General features: G+C 44.0%; 1 protein-coding gene across 1 annotated transcript in view; it reads left to right on the forward strand.

Annotated features, from left to right (window-relative positions):
* The first annotated feature begins 1,029 nt into the window (after positions 1-1,029).
* The window catches only part of TENM4 (teneurin transmembrane protein 4), a 514,686-nt gene continuing 492,154 nt past the window's right edge, over positions 1,030-23,561 (forward strand). Inside the window, 2 exon segments of the mRNA XM_036743921.1 lie at positions 1,030-1,246; positions 1,393-1,602. Of these exon segments, the coding sequence (XP_036599816.1) occupies positions 1,030-1,246; positions 1,393-1,602 (427 nt within the window).

A 23,561-nucleotide genomic window follows, 5' to 3' on the forward strand; every position in this document is an offset into this window, starting at 1 on the left:
TGGTAGCATTTGATGACTATGAACTGAATGAGAGGTAAAGGTTGAGTGAACCACAAAAAAAAAATCCCCAAATATTCAGCAACTGCTGGTATTCTCATTCTTCCTCCTCCCTCCCACATTTTCCCTACTCCCTGCCCCCCACCTGCCAAATTTATTGAATCCTACAGAAGGACATTTGGAGTGTGTTAAAATTTCTAAGGTCAGGTCTTGTCAAAATCTGATGCAGTTGGCTGAGTTTAAACAAAACAAAGCAAAACAAATCAGTATTTCATAAGGGGGCATAAACAACCAAGCCCTCATTGTCAGATAGTATGCATTGTCTTGTACTATGTAACTTTTTTTATATGTCTGTGCTTATGTCCTGTTCTGGGTGATGTATTGCACATTTTGGAATGTCAGCCTTGGGTATAAATTGCAGGGTTTTCTGTCTATGCCTCTACGTGCTGTCTTTAAATCGGGTGTCCCAGAGAGTGAGGGGTTTGGTCACAATCATAGAATGTTAAAGATGGAATATAGGTGTAGGGGAGGAAGAGACATTAGAAAAAAAATGTTAGAGGCAGAAGAGACATTAGGGTATGGAATCTTAGTTCTAGAAGGGATATTGGAGCACAGAATGCTAGCGTTGGGAGGGACCCCTGGACATAGAACGTTAGAGCTGGGAGGGATCTTAGAACATATATTGTCAGAGGGGCTTCAGAACATAGAATGTTATAGAATGATGTTATGTTGTTAGAGCTAGGAAGGAACTTAGAGCATCAATTGTGAGCTTGGGAGGTAGAATGTTAGAGGTGGGAGGGACCTTACTTAGATCATAGAATCCTAGAGCTAAGAGGGGCCTTATAGAACACGGAAGGTGAGAAAGGGGAAGCAATTTTAAAATTCTGAATCTCAAGGCTGGAAGAAACATTAGAGAAAGTTTAGTCCAAACTCTTCATTATGTAGATGGCGACCCCTCAGGCCCAGAATCTTGCTTTTAGGGGTGTCATATTTAAACTATCACCCAAGAATTAGATCTTAAGTCAGGGGAAAATGAATTGTAGTGGGCACTGGGCTTTTTACCATGCGATTGTGAGGCTCCCGCCTTCCGAGTCCTGCCTAGTTTGCACATGGGCTCGGCAGCGTCCTTCTATCCACTTCGAGTGTGTGCATAAACTTATTCTGGGCTTCAAGGTGCCTGCTTTGCAACTTCTGCAGAGGCTGCACAAGTCCCCCTGCCAGCAGATGGGCGCAGACCCCGATATGTGCAGTACATCTCCTTTTATAAGTTCCTCTGTCGTTGATGCATGTTTTACCTTGACTCCCCGCACTCCTCCCCACCCCCGCCCCAAACCCCCCGTGTGTTCCTTAAAAGTATTTTATTTTTCTGTCTGTGTTTGTGCTTGTGGTCCGCAGGTCGTCCCTTGCATTGTTCATCTGCTTCATCAACCCCTATTGAGCAGTCCCCTTCCCCTCCCCCTTCCCCACCGGCCAATGAGAGCCAGAGGAGGTTGCTAGGCAACGGTGTGGCCCAGCCAACCCAGGACTCTGACTCTGAGGAAGAGTTTGTCCCTAATTCATTCTTAGTTAAAAGTGGCTCCGCAAACCTCTGTGTCCCTGCCAATGGTAAGTCACTCTCTTTCTTTCTCGTCCTAACTTTGTTCTGTCTTTGTCCTCCTGCAAGGTGCGTTGCGGGGCGGGGAGGGAGGGAGGGGGGCTTTGCATGGAAGGTGGAGACAATGGTGCGTTGGCTTGGATTTATGATTTGCCATGTGGTGTGTTTATGGAAGGGTCCTTGCTTGACCGCTGCTTGAGCTCTGCAGCTTCTCCTCCCCTGCAGTCGTGTCCTAGGGCTGAATTTGGGGGCTCTCTCCCTATCACAAAGAGCCCCTCTGAGTTGGGATGACTCGAATCGATTGATTTTTTGTTTTAAAGAAAGGGGAAAAAAGTTCCACCAGCTGTAACTCCAGCCCCAAAGTCTTCCCTGAAAGTTCCCGGGCTAGGAGCATCCTGCCATGGTGGGGTAGTGAAATGCCATGACAACTTAGAAGTCAGTGCCTGTTGCCAAGAAACGCTGCCCAGTAACCCGCGGGGCTGCGAAAGCCACTGCCTTCGCTGCTGGTCATTACAGAAACATTTGGAAGTTTTCATTCCAAGTCTCTTTTTGAAATCGTGGTATAGGTGGAAGAACTTTGGAGTAAGAGGAGCTGGGTTGAGGCTGACTGAGCCCCTTCACTAGTTTACCCGGGAGACACTGAGCAAGCCAGTTAAGATCTCAGAGCCTCAGTTTCCTCACCTGTAAAAGGAACTTAGTGATCTTGAAGGTCCCACTTATCCCTAAATGTTTGTCTCCCCAATGATGGCCCTGTGGGATCCTGTTAGAGAAGGTCCGGACTGAGGCAGAGTCGAGGCACCTGGGTCTGTCTTCCAGAGTGGTTGTGCCAATATATGACTGTGCCTCGGTTTCCTTATTTCTAAAATGAGAGAGCCGGACTTTGTGACCAGTGAGGCCCCTTCCAACCCTAAGGTCCAATGCCTGCGAGAAAGACACAGTATCCTAGGCTGTGCAAGCCTTTAAATCACTTTTTTCTTCTTTCTCACCTAGAGGAAAACATAGATTAGAAAATGGAGTTAAACACATTTGGTAGAAAACCTGTGTTATAGAATGTGCTGCTTGACGTTTGGGAGAATTATTCATGTGTCTTTTTTTTTTTTTTGCATCTCCTCCATTTAGCACTAGGCTTTGTACAGAAGAGGTGTTTAATAATTGTTCATTTGTATGTGACCTGCTTGCCTGGTTGTGTTCCCCAATTTGTGGCAGGAAATAGCCCAGAAGGGGTCTGGATCTTTAAGGACTCAAGAGACTGAGGGGGAAAAGATTCAGGAGTGCTGTTGGTAGGGGCACCTGGGAGGTGAGCTGTGATCCCCAACTGAGTGGGAGGGAGAAGAAGCTGGAAGGAGGTGGGAAAAATCAGGCTCTTTCCCAATTAAAGTGTTAAGCGATCCAGGGGATGCCTCCTTCCCCTCCTCCTATTTTCTGGAGACCTAGGGCAATAAACCTGGGAAAAGTTGTTGACTACCACGTGTTAGATTCATCAAGTGGCTCATTACCTGGAACAGGGTAAACATCAACAGGGGACCCAGCCTTGGCCAGGCTGGTTCCCCGGCTCCCAGCCTCAGTGAATCAGCTGCAGCCCCGCTGATTTATAGAGGAGGTGAAACCATTCGTATGAGCTGGCCCCTGAAGGTGTGAGCGAAGAAGCTAATGGCTGCTTCTAGATACAGATCCCTTTTCCCTCAGTTCGCCCCCCCCCCCCATGCCCTCCAAAGCCTCCCTGGGCTCTTTTTCCTCTTAAGAACATGAAGAAGAAACCTTGACATTTAATGCATTTTAAAACTTCCTTTGGTGACTCTGATGTGTTTTGTATAGTGAAAACAAGCTTGCCTGCAGGGTCTTTTCAGAGAAGCAGGCTAAGATGGTCCTGCTGGGGAGAGGCAGGGGAATGAGAAGGTCGAGTTCTCCTGGGGAAATGCAAATGTTGCTTTATATCGCTACTGCCTAGAGTTGTGGGTCTGTGTGTAAGGCCAAGATGCCTTAAGGTATTCACTAATTTTGCCACCTAGTCACATCTATGTAGGGTCAAAGGAGATGGTGAGAAGTTCAAAGTCTTAGTTGATGTTGTTTACCCCTCCCTAGGCTAGTAGCTATGGAGCCTGCTCTACATCCAGGTCTTCCTGGGTCCGAGTCTCATCTGGGACACACTGGCTTGGCTGTATGACCCTAGACAAGTCATTTAACCTTTGAGAGCTCTATGAAACTGAGTTTGCAGTGGCAGAGAAGGTGCAAACTAGCCTTGGTAGAGGGAACTTCCTCATTTGGGAGTATCTATACCAGTGAAATCACACGTTCATTCAACCCCATCCCCCAGCACCTAGCACATTACTTTGCATATGACAGGCCCTTGATAAATGCATAAATTAATTTCGACTCAGGTTGGAGTCTGAAATCTATTTTTCTGACTGTGTGACCCAAGGTAAGTGACATTTCACTCCCTGGTCTTCTCCGTCCTCATCTGTAAAAAGAGAAAGTGGAATTAGGCTTTTCAGACCCCTTCTAGCTCTGAAAGGCCTATGATTTTTATGTGAGATGTGTTTAAATCCTAACTACCAATAACGTTTTAAAGATGATTGTGCTATACACATATATTTTTCCTTGGTTCACCTAGAAATAAATATACCCAGAAGGTTAAAAAAAGAGGGATTAAAAACCTTAGTCTCTCCCTCTGCTAATTAACTGAGCAGCAGCCAAAGCATCGTTGGGTCTTCAGTGAGTTGACGACATTACTGCATTATGGATGTGTAGGGAAGTTAGTGAGACTTTCAGCCGGCTCCTAGGCTGCCGGCTTATTTATTCTGCTTTCTGCCAGTGACTGGCTCTCTGCTGCTGTGGTTTGTAGACACTTTGCATTCCCGGAGGGGCGCCTTTCTTTGTGCGTAAAATTCTGCAGGTTGGTAATAAATATGTCCCACACCCAGACAGAGTGTCTGGGCTCCCATTTGCTGGGTCACTTCGGTTCTTCCTAAGGAGAGGTGCAGGTAAGGTTCACTACCCTCCTGTGACTGGTTCTGGGATGGCACTCCTGCTCGAAGCAAAAATCACAACAAAGTAACAGCAGTCCCCACGTACACAAAAACACCACGGAGGTCACCTGTGCACGCCCTTGGAATCTGTTAAGCTTCGTTTCTGCCAAGAACTTGAGAGTAGTAAATGTGGGTAGGGGGGAAAGAAGTGGTGCATAGATAGCATAAATGTACCCTATTCTGTGCCCCCCCAAAAAAACTTCCAAGAATAGGAGAGCCTTCCTAATGATTTCTCTAAGGGGATTTATTGCTTTTCAGTCCATAGATTTAGGCCTGAAAGGGACCCCTTCGCTCCCCTTCCCCTTTTATACATGAAGACTGAGAATGTAAGATCCTTGAGAGTTGAAATTGTTTCATGCTCTGTATTCGGATCCTCTGCACCTAGCATGGTGCTGGACCCATAGGAGGATCTTATTAAATGCCTGTTGGTACTAGACTGAGGCCCAGAAAGTTTTAAGTAGTTTTCCAAAATCACTCCCACAAAGTCTGAATTCAAATCCAGTTTTCTTTCCACTAATTCACTTGTCTCCATGAGGATTTTGCTTCTTTTAGACTTAACCACTGTTATTGGTTTAAAACACACACACACACACACACACACACACACACACACACACAAATGCACACAAACACACACAAATATTTATATAGCACTTTGTTTTAGAGTCCTGTCCTCAGAGATACTCTCTGTGTGAGCCTCCCCTATTTGGTCCTGTTTCCTCATCTTTGAATGGAGGGGATTGGACTAGGTGACTAGAGAGGGACAAAGGTTTCCTCCTGCTTTAGAACCCGGTGACTTATACCCCTTCAGGCATCATTATCCCGATTTTACAAAGGAGACTCAGATGTTAAGTGACTTGCCTAGGGTCACACAGCTACCACTAAGTGTCAAGGACACTTAATCATTGCAAACCTGTAAAAGCTCATTTTGTTTAAATGAAGTTTACTACAGATGAAAGCCTCTTCCTCTCTGGCTGCCTAAGAGGCTGCCTCAGTATCAGCGCCGCTGCCTGAGAATGACTTCCAAAAGGATTTGTGCTGTACTTTTTAATTAATCCCTCCTAGGCTTTCTTTCCACAGCTGTGTAAACTCAGTCTTACAGGAGTCAATCCAAAGTAAGTAACACCCAGAGAGTAGCACTGCTGTTGTGACTCCCCGTGTAAATTGCAGGGAAGATGCAGGGGGCCTTGCAAATCAGGCCACTGTATCTCCAGAATCGGAAAACGTTGCTCTCCCTTGTATCTGAGCTCTGTTCATGACCAGAGGAAAATCACGTAGAAATCTCCGGGCTAGAAAAAATATTTGGATAAAATTTCACCTAGGGGTATTTGAAAATCCAAGGAAGTAGTTAGGATCAAAGGTGGGTTGGCATCTGCTCACCTCAGGACCTTTTATCAGTGAGATAATATTTGTAAAAAGCATGTAAAAAGCACTTAACAAAGTGCTAGGCACATAGTAGCCCATATATAACATCCCCTTCTCTTCCCTTCCCCTTACATCAGAGCCCTGGACCTTGACTCTGCATCAGAGGTTCTGCTCCCAGTTAAGCTTTGGGTCCTTGTGATACCCACATCACTTTTCTGGGCCTCCATTTCCTCAGTTATGTTATGATAGTAATAAGCCTTCCAAGACCTGCCTCATGTGCTGCTGAGACAAAAGCATTTGTTAAGTTGTAAGGCCCTAGAAAAAGAGCTTCAGTTTTTATTATTACTAATGAAATCGTGATCTAAATCCCTCCATGTCGTAACAAAAACTTTCATGTGTTGCCTTGGGTAAAAAGTTAATTTCTGCTCGTATTATATTTTTTGTTGGGTACTGGTGTGTAAGCTCCCTTTGCCAAAGCAACGTTAGTAAGCATATTTTATAACAACACAGAGCTGCCTGGAGCACTTAAAGGTTAAGAGGGACTTGTCCAGAGTCACACAGCTAGTAAGTATCAGAAGTATCCAGAGGTCTTGACTCTAAGCTCAGGATGCTATCCACTATGGCATGGTGCCTTTCATTCTTCATATAAGTAGGAATAATTGTTTTGTCTATAGACTAGTGATTTCATAGGTGCAGAGAACTCCCGGTGAAGAAATTTCTTCTACCAGTGTACCTCAGCACCTACATTGGAATTTATAATCTTAATTGTGAGAAGTTGGCATTATCAGGATTATAGAGTCAGTCTTTGTCAGATAGAGGACTTGAACCCAGCTTTTCTTCTGACTCCAAAGTGACCTAGCATAAACACATTCTCTCCCTCTCCTCCTCTCCCCTTCCCCTCCCCTTTCCCTGTTCCCCTTGCCCTCTCCCTCCCTCTCTCTTCCCTCCCTCCCTCTCTTCTTTCTCTTGTCCCCTCTCTCTTCCCCTCTCTCCCCCACCTTCGCATTTCCCCCCCTCATGGTATGCTGCCTTGTAGTGACAGAACATGTATATAGTACTTTATTTAATAAAGGAAAAAATATTTGGGGCATTGAAACATAGAAAGGTAGGTTCATCAGAAGCCATGTTACCAGTGGAAGACTTTTTGTGACCACCACACTTCAAAGGTTACTGGCTGAAGCTAGGAAGGGTTTCCATCTGCCTTTGGGGAGAGTCTGGCCACCATGACAGAGTCACAAATCCTTAGAGTATTGGAGTAAAGGGTTGGCCATAGCAATTCATAAAACCACCTTGGTCACAGAGGAGTTATCTGCTATCTGCAGACTTTAAGTCCAGAACCTTTTCCGCTATGTTCTAGTTTCCCCTCAATGAAAACATGGAATTATGCATCCTTTGAAGTTTAGAAGGTTTGTTGGTTTGGGTTTTTTTTAATGGATGACCTTACCTAACAAAGAAATGTTAGGGACTTCCTCTTTTGGAAGGTCCTTGGGAATGGGTTTCCAGCTTTGAGCATTCTGTTGGCCATAGGCATTCTAGAAAACGGGGCATGGACTGGCCTTAAGGAGGTAGATTAACAGAAAAACTGATTTCCACAGAAAGTTACAGTGTTCTAAATATTAACCAGGAAAGCATGAGCTAAGTTTTAGGAAATGCTTTCCGACAGACTTACAGAGGTGATGGAATGGTCTTCCACAGTTAATTTCCTTAATTCAGCATGGGGCTTCTGGCTTTCATTTTTCATTTCACAGGCCGGCCCAAGGATGTAGATTGGTCAGTGTCACCGTGGCTTCTCATCATTCCATTCAGGTTCTCGGGTTTTACCATCCAGGGCTCTGAATAGTTGGGGTGGGATTTTGTTACTTGAGGGTGAGGCAAGTGTTTATTTTCCTGTTTTAGAAGGGAAATGTTTCTATTTGTCTTAGACTCTTTCTTTAATAAAAACGGTCATGGCAGAATCATCACTCGTTCTTCTAACACTTCACAGTTGACAAAGCAGGCTCGTCCTGGCACCTTGCCCAGGATAGTTAGAAGTGCAAGAGGATACTAGCCCGTTATCCTCATTTTACTAACGGGAAACCTTTAACTAAGAGGAGGAGAAATGATTTACCCAAGATCACCAAAGTAAGTAATAGAGCCAGTATTCATTCAACCTTAGAACTTCAGATCCAGTTCTGATGTTTTTTGCCCCATGCCAGGAAGCCTTCCTCAAAACCACTTCTCTCTAATAATCTAATAATAATAATAATAATAATAATAATAATAATAATAATAATCTAATAAAAATCTTAAGATTTGAAAAAAGTTGGGGGAAGGTAGAATCTTGTCGCCTAGGGAGAAAACATGCCCTCCCCAGATGATGGTCCTTTGGGACACAGCCCCTTTCACCCCATACTAGTTATGGCTCTGAGTATGATATTATGGGAAGAATATAGACATGGAGAAAAGAAACTTGGGGTCACATCCCACCTTGGTCACTAAATAGCTTTGCAACCCTAGGAAAGACCTTTAATTTCTCTTAGCTTCAATTTCCTCATCTATACAAGGGGTGGGGAACATAACATAATGATTATTCCTTTCTTAAAAGATTGTCAGGAGAAAAGTATTTGTTGCATTATAGAAATGTGAATTATTGTAAGTTCATCGAACCCATTTTTGCTATAAAACTCTCAGACACCTGTGTTACTGGGGGGTTACTAGAAAAATTTTCCATTTTTCTAATTGACATATCTTCTCATTCTCCTAGGTCAAAAGTACCTATGTTGATAACAGTAGACCCAGGAGCTAGAGAAGCTGGGTTTTGAGACTGGGCTCCACCTGGGCACCTGCGTGACTGGGGGCAAGTCACTTCTCTAGGAGAATCAAGGCTCTCCCTGAATGAATTCAGTTCAGTATAGTAAACATTATTATATAGTGAGAGCATTGATCTTGGAGTGATAATGTAGTGCCAGGCACACAATAGGCACTTAATAAGTACTTGATTGATCGGACCTAGGTTTGAATCCCAGGCCTTCTCCTTAGTACCCATGTGACAAGTTATATAACTTCTCTGTGACTCAGTTTCCTGATCTATAAAATGAAGGGGTGACTGGATGCCAGCTAAGACCTCTTCTGATTCTAAATCTAAGATATGAATGAGATATTCTAGTAATGCCAAGAGCTTGGCACATGGCGAGCGCTTACTTAACAAGTGGTTTTTCATTTATTCATTTATTTTGCTCTGCCAGTGAGGGCCAGTTTCTTCTCCATAATGAGTTCTTCCAGAAGCGGGACTTTTGTCTCTAAAGGAGACTACAGATAATCACATCTTTCTTTTGAGATGTGTTGCCCACAGCACACCATTAAATGTTGGTCTTTTGTCCTCATTTCTACCCCAGGACTGTGATCAACAGACCATGACGCCGCTGTCACTGGTCTCCTGAGGCCTCAGGGGCACAGCTGGACGTGGGCCTGGCTGCTGCTCTGTGCCCCAGAACCATTCAAGCAAATCAGCCCCAGTGCCTCTAACCTGAGTGCAAAAGATCTTAGCGCCGTAGGCCTTGTAAATCCCTCCTGAGTCCTGGGACATAGTCAAGAAGCATCCAGACCTCTTGTGCTCTCTGCCCAGGGCAGCAGACATGAGGGCTGAGGACCAGGATTTGACAACCAGGGGTGATACCTCCTGTTGTGCTGTGTGACCGTGGACCCATTCCCTTGTCCTCTCTGACCATCTGTTAAAGGAGGAAAATTATACTTGTCCTATAGAAATGAAGGTAGTATCTATATACGAACAATTGTTATGAGTAGCATTTTGGTTTATTGCGGTACCTCATTCACGGTTATGTAGGGTTGGAAGAGATTTTAGAGGCGATCTTGTCTAACCCCTTCATTTCACAGATAAGGAAACTGAGATTCAGAGATGTTAAGGTCATACCGTCATCAGCCAGGATTTGAACCCTCTGGCTCCAAATCCAGGCCTCTTTCCGCTCCGCCATATTGCTCTCTCTCATGGCATACAATGGTTAAATTTTGAAAGATCTGTAGGTCTTCTCATTCTATATAATTCTTATGTTTCCTAATAAATTCTAAATAGAGTCAGCCAGCATTTATTAAGCCCTTTCTGTATGTCAGCACTGTGCTAAACTCTGGGAATACAAACAATAAAGAATGAATGAAGAAATGCCCTTGAGAAGCTTAAATTCCAAGGTAACGTATTACAGGGAGCTGGAAGCTTAAAAGGGTCGCGGAAAGGGGAGCTTAGGAATGAACGTACCTGCCTTGGGGACATTGTACAGGACATCCAGCCACAGAATAGGAATTCAGCCTGGAGTGGAATGAAGACATGGTGGATGGTTCTGGACCTCTTCCTTAAAATGGAGGTTCTAGGAGGAATCAGCCAACCAGAGGTGGGGAGGCCACAGGGATAGAAGGCTGAGATATTTGAGGGGATAAGTTTCCAGAGTGAAGGACTTCCTGAGGCATTGCAGAGAAAATTCAACAGAGCCAGTACACCTGGAAAGGATCACAGAGGACCTCTCCAATGAGATGGAATCCTTCCTTGGGGCTCCCTCCATTTCTCAGGTGATAGATACTGCATAGCTCTTCTCTTGCCTTCTTGGTTCAGTGTCAGCCCATTTCCTTCTAGCGTGTAAGCCATCATTGGTAACCAGCTGCAGCCTACTTAGACACACCATGTATTTTTTCTAATGATCTTTAATTATTTGCAGCATTCATTGTTCTAAGATAATGCTGTTCTGTGATTTGCGGCCCTAGAACGCCATTGCAAATACATCCATGCTAAATAGATGGGCTTTTGTGGCGAGCAGGCAGCACAGGGGATGGCAGGAAGCAAGACAGTTTCTCAGAGGCAATACATTCTGATTTCCATCCTGCTAAATTCCAGGCCTTGTTCATGATCCATCCACAGGACATGTCTAATATATACCTATTGATGGACTAATTAGTCACATAATAATTCACATCTATAATCATAAAGGGCCTTTATCTCATCCAGGTCTCACAACAGCCCTTGAGACAGTTTTGGGGAATTATCATTATCCCCCTTTTACTGGTGAGAGGCAGTACAGTATATATACTTAGGTATACACAGTACGTACCTGGGTTCAAGCTCCGTGTCTGATACATATGTGCTGTGAGAATCTGGGCAAGTCACAGAATTGCTCAGTGCCCACGTCCATCTCTTAAGACTAGAAATTACAGAGGAATTGTCATTCTTGGTGGAGAGGTGAGGGTACCCACACCAAAGGAGTTCCCCTTCCAGATAAAAGTACAAATTGAGACCTATTCCTCCCCAAATTAAAAAAAAACCAACAAGAAAGCAAAAGAGATTGGAATTTGATGCCCCCCAAAGGGACAAACTGAATTTGGGATCATGCAACCTGAAATTTTGGGGTTCTACTCCAGATTTTCTGATTCTAAGAAGAGTTGCTTTACTACTAAAATCAGCTCCCTGAGGGGAGTAGATTCTAGTTAGCTGGTTTTGTATGAATTTATACCTTCAGCACTAGAAAAGTTAGAAAGAGGGGAAGTATGATGACTGAATTTTTGGATGTGTTGGGTTTGTGATGTCTGTGGGACATCCACTTCAAGATGACCAAAAGATAATTGGTGATATAGAATGGTAGGTAAGGAGAGACATTGCGACTAGATTTATAGATATAGGGATCATCTACCTAATAGTGGAACCCACTGAAGTATCTACTGATCGGATCACCAAATGAAATAACCTAAAGAGAAAAGGGGCCAAGACAGAGCCTTGGGGGACACTCATTGTTAATCCATGAATGATGATCCAGCAAAAATAAAAGCAATCAGATAAGAGAAGAACCAGAAAACAGAGAGGAGAGAGTAACCAGCAGAATGTGATCACCAATGTCAAATGTTGCATAGAAGTCAAGAATTTAAGGAAAAGTAAATATAAGGAATATAGTCAAGAGGAAAGACCTTTATTTTCTCCTTGTTTTTTTTTTGTGGGGTTGTAGGATGTTATGGCTTGCTTCCCCATCAGGAAAATTAGAAAGATGAAATGATATACCATTGAAACTACCTGTACGTTGAATGCTTTACCGGTGTCAACTTCTTGCCCTCAATAAGCTTACAGTCTAGTAGGAATTGATAAAATATGCAAACAACTGTAATATAAATTATAACATAAGAGAGGAAGAAGACTTTCTAAATCTTTGATGAAGAAGGGATCATGTTTCCTGAGTGAATATGTCAACTACAAATGATGTTCAGACTTTTCATTCATGTCTGACTCTTCGTGATCCCTTTTGGGGTTTCCTTGACAAAGATACCGCAGTGGTTTGCCATTTCCTTCTCCAGCTCATTTTATAAATGAGGAAACTGAAGCAAACAGGGTTAAGTGACTTGCCCAGGGTCACACAGCTCATGTCTGAGGTCAGATTTGAACTCGGGAAGATGAGTCTTTCTGACTCCAGGACCGATGCTATGTCCGCTGTGCTACCAACCTGCCCAACAACAACCACTGCCAATAAGTATGGTTTAATGGGAAGGAATTCTAGGCGTGACAGCCTGCAGACCTGTGTTTTGGTCCTGGCCCTGTAACTAAATTGTTGTTTGGACTTGGGCAATTCAGTTCCCCTTTCTGGACCTCAGTTTCTCTCTGCAAAATAAGATTGTTAAGTAGAGCTGCAATTCCCAATGTTTTCTAGTAGAAGAATCTTGTTTCAAGCTAAAAAAAAAAATCCAGGTCTCCCTGTAAGAGAATGGTTATTCCATTTGCTGATAGACATGATATACAGTGACAAAGGTCTTCTATGTATTCATTCATGCTTCACAAGAGCATCTAAGAGATGCTATGATATACTGGTATGAGAGGATAATGTCAGCCTTAGAGTCAGGAGCCCCTATCGAAGTCCTGCTTTAGACATGTGCATGCTAGCTTTGTGATCACGGGATGAAATCATCCTTAGAGGTGTGGTAGAAGTGGTGGCAGGGGAATCTCTTCTATCTGGAGGAGGCAGCCTATATACAATAAAATGGGGCATAATAGGTATTCATTTTACACCATGGCAATGCTTAGTGAATTTATTTATGGCTCAGTATAGCTGAGATTTGAGAACCATTGAGCTAGAGAATTGTTAATGCATCTTCTACCTCTAACATTCCATGTTTTAAGGTTCATTCCAGCTCTCCTATTCTCTGTCCTAAGGTACCTTTCTGCTCTCACATTCTGTGTTCTCAGGGCCCTCTCAGATCTGGCATTCTTTGCTCTAAGGTCTTTCTCAGTTCTAATATTCTATGTTCTAAGGTCTCTCCCTTCTAGTATCATTCTTTGTTCCAAGGTACCCTCCAGATCTGGGATTCTGTGTTCCTAGGGCCTTTCCAGCTCTAATATTCTATGTTCTAAGGTCCCTTCCAGCTAGCCTGTTAATCCTTGCTATGCTGAGTTCTTTGTGTGTGGCGCAGGGTACTTTGAGGTGTGCCACTGAGGCTGTGCAGACTACCAAAGTGACTGGTTAATTGCTCCCCAATTTTAGCAGGAAAACCATCTGGCTTCCTCATCTCCCCTTCTCCTCTCTGAATTACCCTTATTTGTGTAGGTGCTTTGGATTAAACAACTAGAAAAAACATTACCCTTGCATTTACAATCTTCTGTGACCAAGGTAGGAACACAAACAGAAAGTCACATACAGAGGGTGTGGAAGTGGCTGGTGGGGCAGAAAGAACCCTGGCCTTGGCAAGTCTGAAGTTCCTGCTCCTCTCCTACCTCACTGGATAACTTTGGGCAGATCCCCTAATTTCCCCCAAGCCTCCATTTCCTCATCTTCAAAATGATGGTGTTGGGACAAAAGCCAGGTCTTTTTATCGTAGTCCATGAACTTTTTAAAAAATATGTTTTGATAACTCTATTTCAACATAATTGTTTTCCTTTGTAATCCTGTGTATTTTATTTTATGCACTTAAAAATGTGGTTCTGAGAAGGGATCCCTAGGCTTCGCCAGAGTGCCAGAGGGGTCCATAACAAGAGTTTTAGACTCCCTGGATTACAGCATCTTAAAGTTCTCTTCAAGCTCCGACATTTCAAAAAGGCCCTTCCAACTCAGAAGCTCTGCGTTTTGACCTGCGAAAAGTGCCTTCTATTTCTACATTCAGTGGCCTTTTCTGCTTAAATATTCTGTATTCCAAAGTGCTCCTTCTAACATTCTACATTCTGTGCTCTAATGTTCCACATTCTAACATTCTGTCCGCCTCTTTGACATCTTTAAGGTGTATCTGGGAAGAAACTCCCCACTCTGCCACGAGTGTCGGTCAGTTTACTACCAGAGCGATTAACAGCTTCCAGTGGTGAGAGAGGACCCCCAGTCCCCTAACTCATCTCCTTTTAGCTTTCTGGGGTCTGGGTTGGGGTGTAGGGTAGGATTAATTTCCCTGTCCCAGTCAGCTACACAAACAAATCATTCAGGGCTGGAAAATTCAATTCCAAACAGAGTGCTTAATTGACCTACATTTATTCCATTCCCAGCAACAGGAAAAGACTATTTATGCTTGGTACCAGATGAATCAGTGTGATGCCTTTTCCTTCTGGCCGGCTTGTGTTCCCACCAGAGTTGAAAGGAGGAGAAAGTGACTGGTAATTCATTTATGTTCTCCCTCGGAACATATAGTATTTCTATAAATAACTGCTATGTGGTGTTTGCAGAGGCTAACCGTAATAATAAGCACATTTGCACTTTCTCCTAGGTTCCCAGTACTTTGAGACATTATTTTACTTAACTTCACCCACAGGGCATCATCTCTCTGATTAAGAAAACTTTAACTAAGGGGAAGTTCAAAGTGACTTGTCCAGGTTCCCTCTGGAAACTGGGAAAGCCTCAAACCTCCTTCACAGCTCGGTGGAATAGAAGGAACCCTGATTTAGATCCAGAAGACATAGGACCAAATCCCATTTGGGCCACCTGACATCTGTGTGACTTTGGGTAAGCCACTGCCCTGGCCCTCTGTTTCCTCAACTATAAAATGAGAGGGAGAGGGGGCAGCTAGGTGGCCCAGTGAGTAGAGCACCCGCCCTGGAGTCAGGAGTTCAAATCCGGCCTCAGACACTTAACACATTTACTAGCTGTGTGACCTTGGGCAAGTCACTTAACCCCAATTGCCCTGTCTTCCCCTCTCCAAAAAAAAAGTGGGGGGTGTGATTTGATCAGGTGGCTTCTAAAGTGTTCTCCTCTAAATCCTCCTCCTGAGTTAAAATCTGACCTGTGTGTGGCTCCGACTAGCTGTGTGACTCTGGGCAAGTCACTTCACCTCTGCCTCAGTTTCCTCATCTGTAACATGGGGATAATAACAGCACTTATTTCCCAGGGTTGCTATGAGGATCAAATTAAATAATAATTCTAAGATGCTTAACACAGTTCCTGGCACTTGGTTAGCTCTGTATAAATGTTTGCTATTATTATCACTACAAAAAACAGGTACCTCCCCATGGAGAACTTGCAGGTCAGAAATTATGTCTGCTGGAAGTGGAAACTGATTTACAGATCAGTGCAACCTCCTTTATTCAGACTATCCCAGGACTTGAAAGCCAAAGGAACATTTGAGGTGATCCAGTTCAAGATTTCCAAAGTGATTTCCAAGGGATGCCAGCTTCTGCCTAGAAGTTCAGGGGCTGGGCACTGGGAGCCAGGGCTGGGGAGAAGAAAGAGTCATGCTTTTAAGTTCATAGATTTGAAGTAAGGACCTTTGGTGGCAACAGTTTTGTGAATTGTTTACAGTGTCCTGAGGAGCTAGGAAACACTGATTTGTCACAGAAGAGAATAAATGTTATCATATGGGGCGTTCCAAAGGTTTTAGGGCAGTTTATGCTATTAAAGGCAAAAACTGGACTGAGATTTTTGGGACGTCCTGTATCGAGTGACTCCTTTGTACAAAGCTCTGGGGTGCATTCGAGGTTTATATAAGATGCAGTCCTTCTCCCCATTGAGCTTCCAATGTAGGAGGGGGCCAAGGGCCTAGACAAAGATAACTGTAATACACAATTCAACAAGCCGGATGCCTCACAGAAGAGCAAAGTGATGAGTGAGGTTTGAGGAGTAAAGTTATTAGTGATCTGGGAGAGTGAAGGGGAACTACCATGGGGAGTAGCAAATAATCAGGTGAAGCCGATTGAAATCTAACTTACTGTTTCATTAGACAATTGAAAAAATGGTAGTCAAGGAATCTTAATGTAATGAGCACATCTGCCTCAGGTCCCATGGCTAGAAAGTGGCCGTGCCAGAATTCTGCATTACCAAGACAGGAGCCCAAGAGAGGGCTCTTTGGGGGCGGGGGAGTGGAGAATCATTCATTCATTCATTCATTTATTCATTTACTGGAAATGCAGAGGGTCACCCCAACTTAGAGAATTATTTTTAAGGAGATTTAATTTAGTTGCTTTCAAGGATATGTAGTAACTAAGATAATTTCATTTCTCTAAATTATTTCTCAGTGGACTTTGCAGGACTTATTTTAATAACTAGTAAGACCTATTTGTAATTAGCATAGTCATTATTTGTATCATATCAGTGTTTGTAATCTGCTTGTGGCTGCTAGAAAAGTTTATTTTTTTAAAATATTTTAATTAGCCTTTCTTTCTTATACTGAGCAGTGAAGGAAAGGGTGTGCCTAGCAATCTTCCGAGTATGGCAGCCACTGGACAGGGCACAACACAAATAGCTGCTGGGGAGGGTAAATAAGAAAGTGCCTGCCCTCAAAAGAGCTTAGTCTAGCCTGGGAATGAGGTGTGGCCCCTAGGATAAGACTTTTAACTTTGTATCTTCCAAAGTAGCTCTGCATACAGTAGGTGCTTAAATGAAATTTTTGTGAAACATTGTAGAGTTACCTGGGCTTTACCCTGAGCTTTCAGACAGGGACTGTTTCTGTTTGTTTGTTGTCTCTATCCCTAGAATCTATCATAACATCTTGATACGGAAAGTAAATGCTTGATAAAAGGTGGTTGAATTGAATTCTGTAGAAAGTAAGCCAGTAAATCAGAATCTGTATGAGCTTGGGCAAGTCACCTAGTTTTCCTGGGCCTGTTTTTTCAGCTCTGAAGCAAAGAAAGGTGCCTTCCAACTTTAGCTCTATAATGCTCTGATAACAAATAAAAAGGAGAGGTCATCCGCATCCCTCCTCACCGCAGCTTCTAAGAGTCTCTCTCTTCTTTAAAGAACCAATTTCAATATCACCTCCTGCAGGAAGCTTTACTGAGCTCTTTAACTGCCCTCCCTGACAACCTTGTATTAATGACGCTTATTTGTATTTATTTTCTTTATATTTATGGATGGATAGATAGAAGGTAGGTAGGTAAGTGGATAGATGGATGGATGGATGGATGGATAAATGAATGGAAGGACAGACGAGTAGACCAATCCCCTTGTGACTCTGCCCATTACAGTGTAAGCTCTTTGTAGATTTGTAGGGATTATTTCATTCATTTTATTTGTATTCTGAGCACCTAGCCCAGTGGCTAGCATCCAGGGGTACTTAATAAATGTTTGTTGATTCACTGATCAAAGTGTTATGTTATGGCCAATCTGGGAATTTATTTTGCTTGATTATGCTCATTTGTAACAGAGGTTTTGTTTTTCTTGTTTTCCCAATAGGGAAGGGGGGTGGAGAAGTAGGTAGGAGGTAGAGAAGGTAGAGCTTCATTTGAAAATAAAATAAGATTTGACTTAAAAAAAAAAACACAACAAAATACTACACTAAGACCCATTGTTGACTGTGGCAGTCATGGAAGGAATCCTGGAAGAGGTGACATTGCAGCTGGGTCTTAGAGGACTTAGGATTTCAGCCACTGAAGATGGAAGCCGGTGGGATGAGAAGAGTGGGGCACTCAGACTGTAGCAGTAACAGTAAACAATAACAGCTAGCACTTAAGGCACTTTAAGGTCTTCAGTTTTTTGCATGTGTTTTGCATATTTTATTTCATTGGAGCTTTTTTGCATATGTTTTGCATATGTTATTTCATTGGAGCTTCACAAAAAACTCTGAGAGGGAAGTGCCATGATGATCCCTATTTTACAGATAAGGAAACTGAGGCAGAGGTTAAGTGACTTGCCTAGGGTCACACAGCTAGTAAGTGTCTAAGCAAGATATGAACTCAGGTCTTCCTGACTCCCAGGTCCAGTACCTATTCACCGTGCTCTCTGGCTACCTTACCTAGGTGTAAGAGACCCGGAGAGTTACCCAGTTCAAAACCTTCACTTCACAGACTTCCCAAAATTCACACAACTAGTAAGTTGTAAAGTTAGCACTTGAACTTAGGTCTCTTGATTCCACTCAGGAATAAATATTTTAGAATCTGAAAAGTTTTTTGTTGTCGTTAGGGTTTTTATTGTTGTTTATTGGAGGAAAGAGGGAGTGAGGGGAGAGGACTCTTAAAATCAGTAACTAATAAACTTTTCCAGGCCAAACGTGCATGCCACTGATACTTCTGTTACCCCGACATCATTCCCATTCTAGATCATTTCACCTTTGTGAAATGGGTGATGTAGAGAAGGTGGGAAAGAGAGGCGTAGTCAGTGAAGGGGCCTTTGAAGCTACAGTGCCCATAGTTGAAGCTTTCCAGAATTCCAAAAAAGCCTGTGGCTTTGACCAGCCAGAACCTTTGTTGCCCTGAGCAGCAGATAAAGGGTTTCTTTTTAACACATTCCATCCTCATGCGTTCAAGATGTGGCCGAGTGTGAGCTTTCTCCAGCAGCAACTCCCCACCCCTCTGCCCCTGGCCAAAGGGGTCCCTGAAGACTTTGGGAATGGAAACTGCTGAGTTGGATGTCTTCCCACCCCCAGCCCCCTGCTTTCTTTAAAGTGCCTCTGTGTGTGTGACAAGGTGATGCATGAGATCAGTGTAAGCGGCTTATGTGTTTGAGCTGGTGATGGCTCTTGTTGAAGCAGGAGCTGATGGAGAAGGGCAGTGGGGGTTCAAGCCCAGAACAAAAGACAGACTTCTGAGGTCGCCCGAGTCCCTCGGAGTGAATGGCCCAGTGCCCTTCCGTGTGGCTTCTCCACTCACAACAAACACCACCGATGGGATGATGAGCTGTGCTCTGGCCAAGGAGCATCTCCAGTCCGTGTGCACTGCTTTCTCTTCCCTTCCTCTGCCAGTCTTTCATTTCGGTTCACCCAGATGATAGCAACGCCTTCCTCCTTGGTCCCCCTGCCTCCAGTCTCTCTTCAGTCCAGGGCCTTTCAGTCTGGCCTACATAAAGAGCATCAGACTGGACATCTGGTCAGTTCAGCTCAGATCCTCTCTGCTCTCTAACATATGACTGACCTTGGTCAAGTCCTGTCACTTTTCTTTATCTATGCAGTAAGGAGGATGGACTGACTGATCTCTTAGGCTCTTTCCAGCTCTTCATCTAAAGTCCTGATGTTTCTGACCATGTTACTCTCCTGTTTGAAAATCTTCAGGGACTCCTAACTGGATAAAATCAACACTTAGCCTGGCATTCAAGGCTCTCTACTCCCTGACATATCTGCTTTTCTCCCTCTCCTCCCTTCCGTATGTGCATTGCTTCAGGCAGACTGGCTGAGGTGCCATATATACCCATCCAGCGTGTTTGGTTTCTGTGCCTTTACTCGCATGGCTCCCTGTGCCTTGCTTTTGCTTCTTCTTCTTCTGGAAATTTTGCTCGTCTGTTAAGGCCATCTCCTCCATGAAGCCTCCCCTGGTCCTCGAACCCCCTCGCTGAAATTTATCTTTCCTACTTTGGACTTGGAATTTATCCATGATCTCTTAAGTGCCCACTATGTGCACAGCACTGGGGGAGTGGCCGAGTTGTTGACCCTGCTTTCATGGAGTGGGGCAAGGTAATCACTGTTAACTAGAATATACAGTATTAGCTGATGGATCATTAGAAAAGGTACAGAGCAGTGTTCTGTGAAGTCCCCATGTGGGAGGACTAGTTATTATTAAGTTTTTAGTCTTGTCAGACTCCTCATAACCCCATTTGGGGTTTTCTTGGCAGACATACTGGAGTGGTTTGTCATTTCCTTCAGCTCATTTTACAGATGAGGAAACTGAGGCAAACAGGGTAAAGTGACTTGCCCAGGGTCACACAACTAGTAAGTGTCTGAGGCCAGAGTTGAACTCAGATTTTCCTGACTTCAGGCCCAGTGCACTATCCACTGTGCCACCTAGCTGCCCAGGACTAGGGTAGCCTTTACAGTTTCTTTATCCTTCCTTATGTAATAGTGGCTGAATCAGAGAACATGTCAATCAATCAACCAATGAGCATTTTATTAATGACCCACTATGTGCCAGGCTCTGTACTTGATACTAGGAATTAAATAGATTTTTTTTAAATCCCTGCTCTCAAGAGAGCTTAAATTTAAATAGGCAGTGGGGCACAAGTACATGTGAATCTATAGAGAGAATAGATAGAAACTAGTTACATACGAAGCAGTTTGGGGGATGTGTGCCAGCCGTTGGGGAGATCAGAAAGGTAGAAGGTGGTGCTTGTGCTGTGGATTCTTCCAGGTGGAGGTGAGGAGGAGGGCATTCCGGGCATGGGGGAAGGCAGAAGCGTGGAGATGAGAGATGGAGTGCCCTGTTTGACAGAGAGAGAACAGGCCAGTTTGACTGGATCTCAGACTGCAAGAAGGGGAATCATATGCAATGAGGCTGGAAAGGTGGGTTGTGGACAAGTTGTAAAGAGCTTTAAAAGCTAAACGGAGAAGTTTGTGGCTTATCCTGGCTTATCCTACAGGCAGTAGGGAGCTATTGGAGTTGATTGGGGCGGGGGGCAACATGATCACATCTGCACCTAAAGAAAATCATTAGGCAGCACTATGCAGTAGAATGTATTAGAGTGGGTAGAGACTTGATGCAGAGAGACTGTTGTAATAATCCACACAAGAGGTCATAGAGACCTAAACTGAGGTGGTAGCTATAGGGTGAAGGGGTCAGATATGAGATATATGGAGGCAGAAATGGCAAGATTGAGCAACTGTTTGGATATGTGGAGTGAGAGAGAGTGAGGAGTCAAAGGGGGAAAAAGGGGAGAGAGGGAGGGAGAGAAGGGAGGCGAGAGAGAGAATGTGTGAGAGACAGAGAGACAGAAAGGAGAGGGAATGTGAGAAGAAAAAGAAGAAAGAGAGGAGAAGAGAGAATGAGAGAGAACAACAGAGAATGAGAGAGAGGAGGGAGAGAAAAGAGAGAGACAGAATTAGAGAGAGGAGAGAGAATGAGAGAAAGAGAGAATGAGATAGAGAGGAAAGAGGAGAGGAGAAAAGAGAGACAGAGAGGAAAGAGAATGAGAGAAGGAAAAGAAAGAGAGGAGGGACAGAGAAGAAAAAGAATGAGAGGAGAGAGACAATGAGAGAGAGATAGAGAGAAACAGAGAGAGACAAAATGAGAGAGTAGAGAGAAGGAGAGAGATAATGAGAGAAAGAGACAGAGAGAGGCAGAATGAGAGAGAGTAGAGAGAAGGAGAAGAGAGAGGGGAGAGAGAGGAAAGAAGAGGGGCAGGCCAAGGTTCCAAATGTGGAAGACTAGGAAGCATCAAATCCCTGCCCCTAGCCTGGTGAATTTAATGAGAGCCGACCTTGGTCATACTCATCTCTGCATCTCCCCACCGCCCTGGATCCCAGCACTTGGCATATATTTTACTGCCAGACAGTATCTTGATTTCATGAGTAGATGAACCCCCTCAGCTGACTTGGATCTCTAGTCTTGTAGCTGGTTTTATGAAGGATGGGCGGGGAGTTACCCCAGGTAACCAGCCTTCAGGTGATGAATCTCTCTGCTTTTGGTCAGGCTGAGCCTCTGTCCATACATAATGCATCACTAGGCCTGTACTTGGAGCCCCACCCCAATTTGTTGCAGCTTCTGCTAGCCCCTGTTCTCCCCTGTCAGAATCTTTTGAAAGAAGGCCAAGGTCAAATCTGAACCAGGAGAAGGTTTTTATTTGAAGGCTTTGCACATAATGTGAATGAAGAAATGAATGAAAAAGCATTTATCAAGTACTTTACTGTGTTAAACTCTGGAGATACATATACAACAATGAAAAAGGACTGTCCCTGTCCTCAAGGAGCCTATACTCTGTTGAGAACAAACAAAATACATGGGGGAATGGAGGCCAGGAAAGGGACATTTTGCTCAGAAAGTTATGAGGATGCTGAGTGAGGATGTGGGGGAGTAAGTTGACATGCACCATCCAGGAACAGTAGCAGAGTTGGTTTTATGGACAGGTGACTGACGAATGAATCTTGGAAGAAAGGAAGAAGGGACAGTAAGAAATTTAAAAAAACAAAACACCACGTAGTCACTTGAGAAGTTTTGGTTCTGAGTTTTGATCTTAAGCTCCAAAGTTCTTTGGAGTCAAGCTAGTTGCTTTTTCAAGGAAAGCATATCTTAGATGACCTTGGTCATCCAGTCCTCGCCCTGCGTGGTGCGTTAAACCCCCCTCTACTGCATCTCTGACAACAAGTGGTTGTCCAGCCTTAGCCTGAACACTTCTAGTGATAGGGGAGCTCACTACCTCCCAAGAGAGCCCTGTCCTTTTTTGGATGACAGTAACAAGAGAACATATTGAACTAGTTAAAGTAGATTTATAGTGTTGTAATTGTGATCGAACTATATCTTCCCTTGTGTGGATGTGAATTGACACAAGTGCTGGATGCCATAATGCAAGCCACATTGGGGAAAATGTGCCGCGCTCACCAGAAATTTGCCCACTTAGGTGGAGGACAACTGGAACAAATTATATGCATTCTAGCTTGTTATACTGCATTGGCAATAGACGTGAGCCCAGTAACTTGAGTATTATAGCAGCACTGCTGGAGTTAAAGTTGTATCAGCCTTTCCATTCTCACTCCCTTTCAGATGGCTATGACTGGAGCATAAGAAATGTCCTTGCTAGCTGAAACTTGACAAACTGTGAAGGCCATGAAGAACAAATTCTCCTCTCGCCTCTCTCTCCTCTCCTCTCTCCTCTCTCCATCTCCCTCTCCCTCCCTCTTTCCTTCCTTCCCTCCTTCCTTTCTCTCTTCCCTCTCTCTCCTTCCCTTCTCTGTCTTCTCTCCCTCCTTCCTTCCTTCCTTCCTTTCTTCTTCTCCTTCTCCTTCCTCCTCCTTTTTCTCCTCCCTCCTTCCCTCCACTCTCTCTCTCTCTCTCTCTCTCTCTCTCTCTCTCTCTCTCTCTCTCTCTCTTTCTCCCCCCCCTTTCTCCTCTCCTTTCTCTGCCCCTCTTTCCTCTTTTGTCTCTCTCCCTCCCCTCCTCTTTCTCCTCTCCTCTTCCTCCTCCTCCTTCTTATCTCTCTCTCCCCCTCTCTTTCTCTCTCCTCTTCTTTCTCTTCCCCTCTTCTTTCTCTTCCCCTGTTTCATCTCCTCTCTCTCCTCTCCTCTTTCTCCCTTTCTCTTCCCCTTTCTCCTGTTTTCTCTCACCCTCTCTTCTCTCTCTCTTCTTTCCTCTTCCCTCCCCTCCTCTCCTCTTCCTCTTCCTCCTTATCTTTCTCCCCACCCTTTTTTTACATTTTGTGGGGGTGGGTAGAGTGAGGAATAAATCTTTCATTCATCCTTTTTTTCCAAGAGCACCGACCACAATCCAATCAGCCAGAGAAGCTCTTGCCTTTTGTGGT

Source organism: Trichosurus vulpecula, chromosome 2, assembly GCF_011100635.1.
Source record: "Trichosurus vulpecula isolate mTriVul1 chromosome 2, mTriVul1.pri, whole genome shotgun sequence".
Taxonomy (NCBI): Eukaryota; Metazoa; Chordata; class Mammalia; order Diprotodontia; family Phalangeridae; genus Trichosurus; species Trichosurus vulpecula.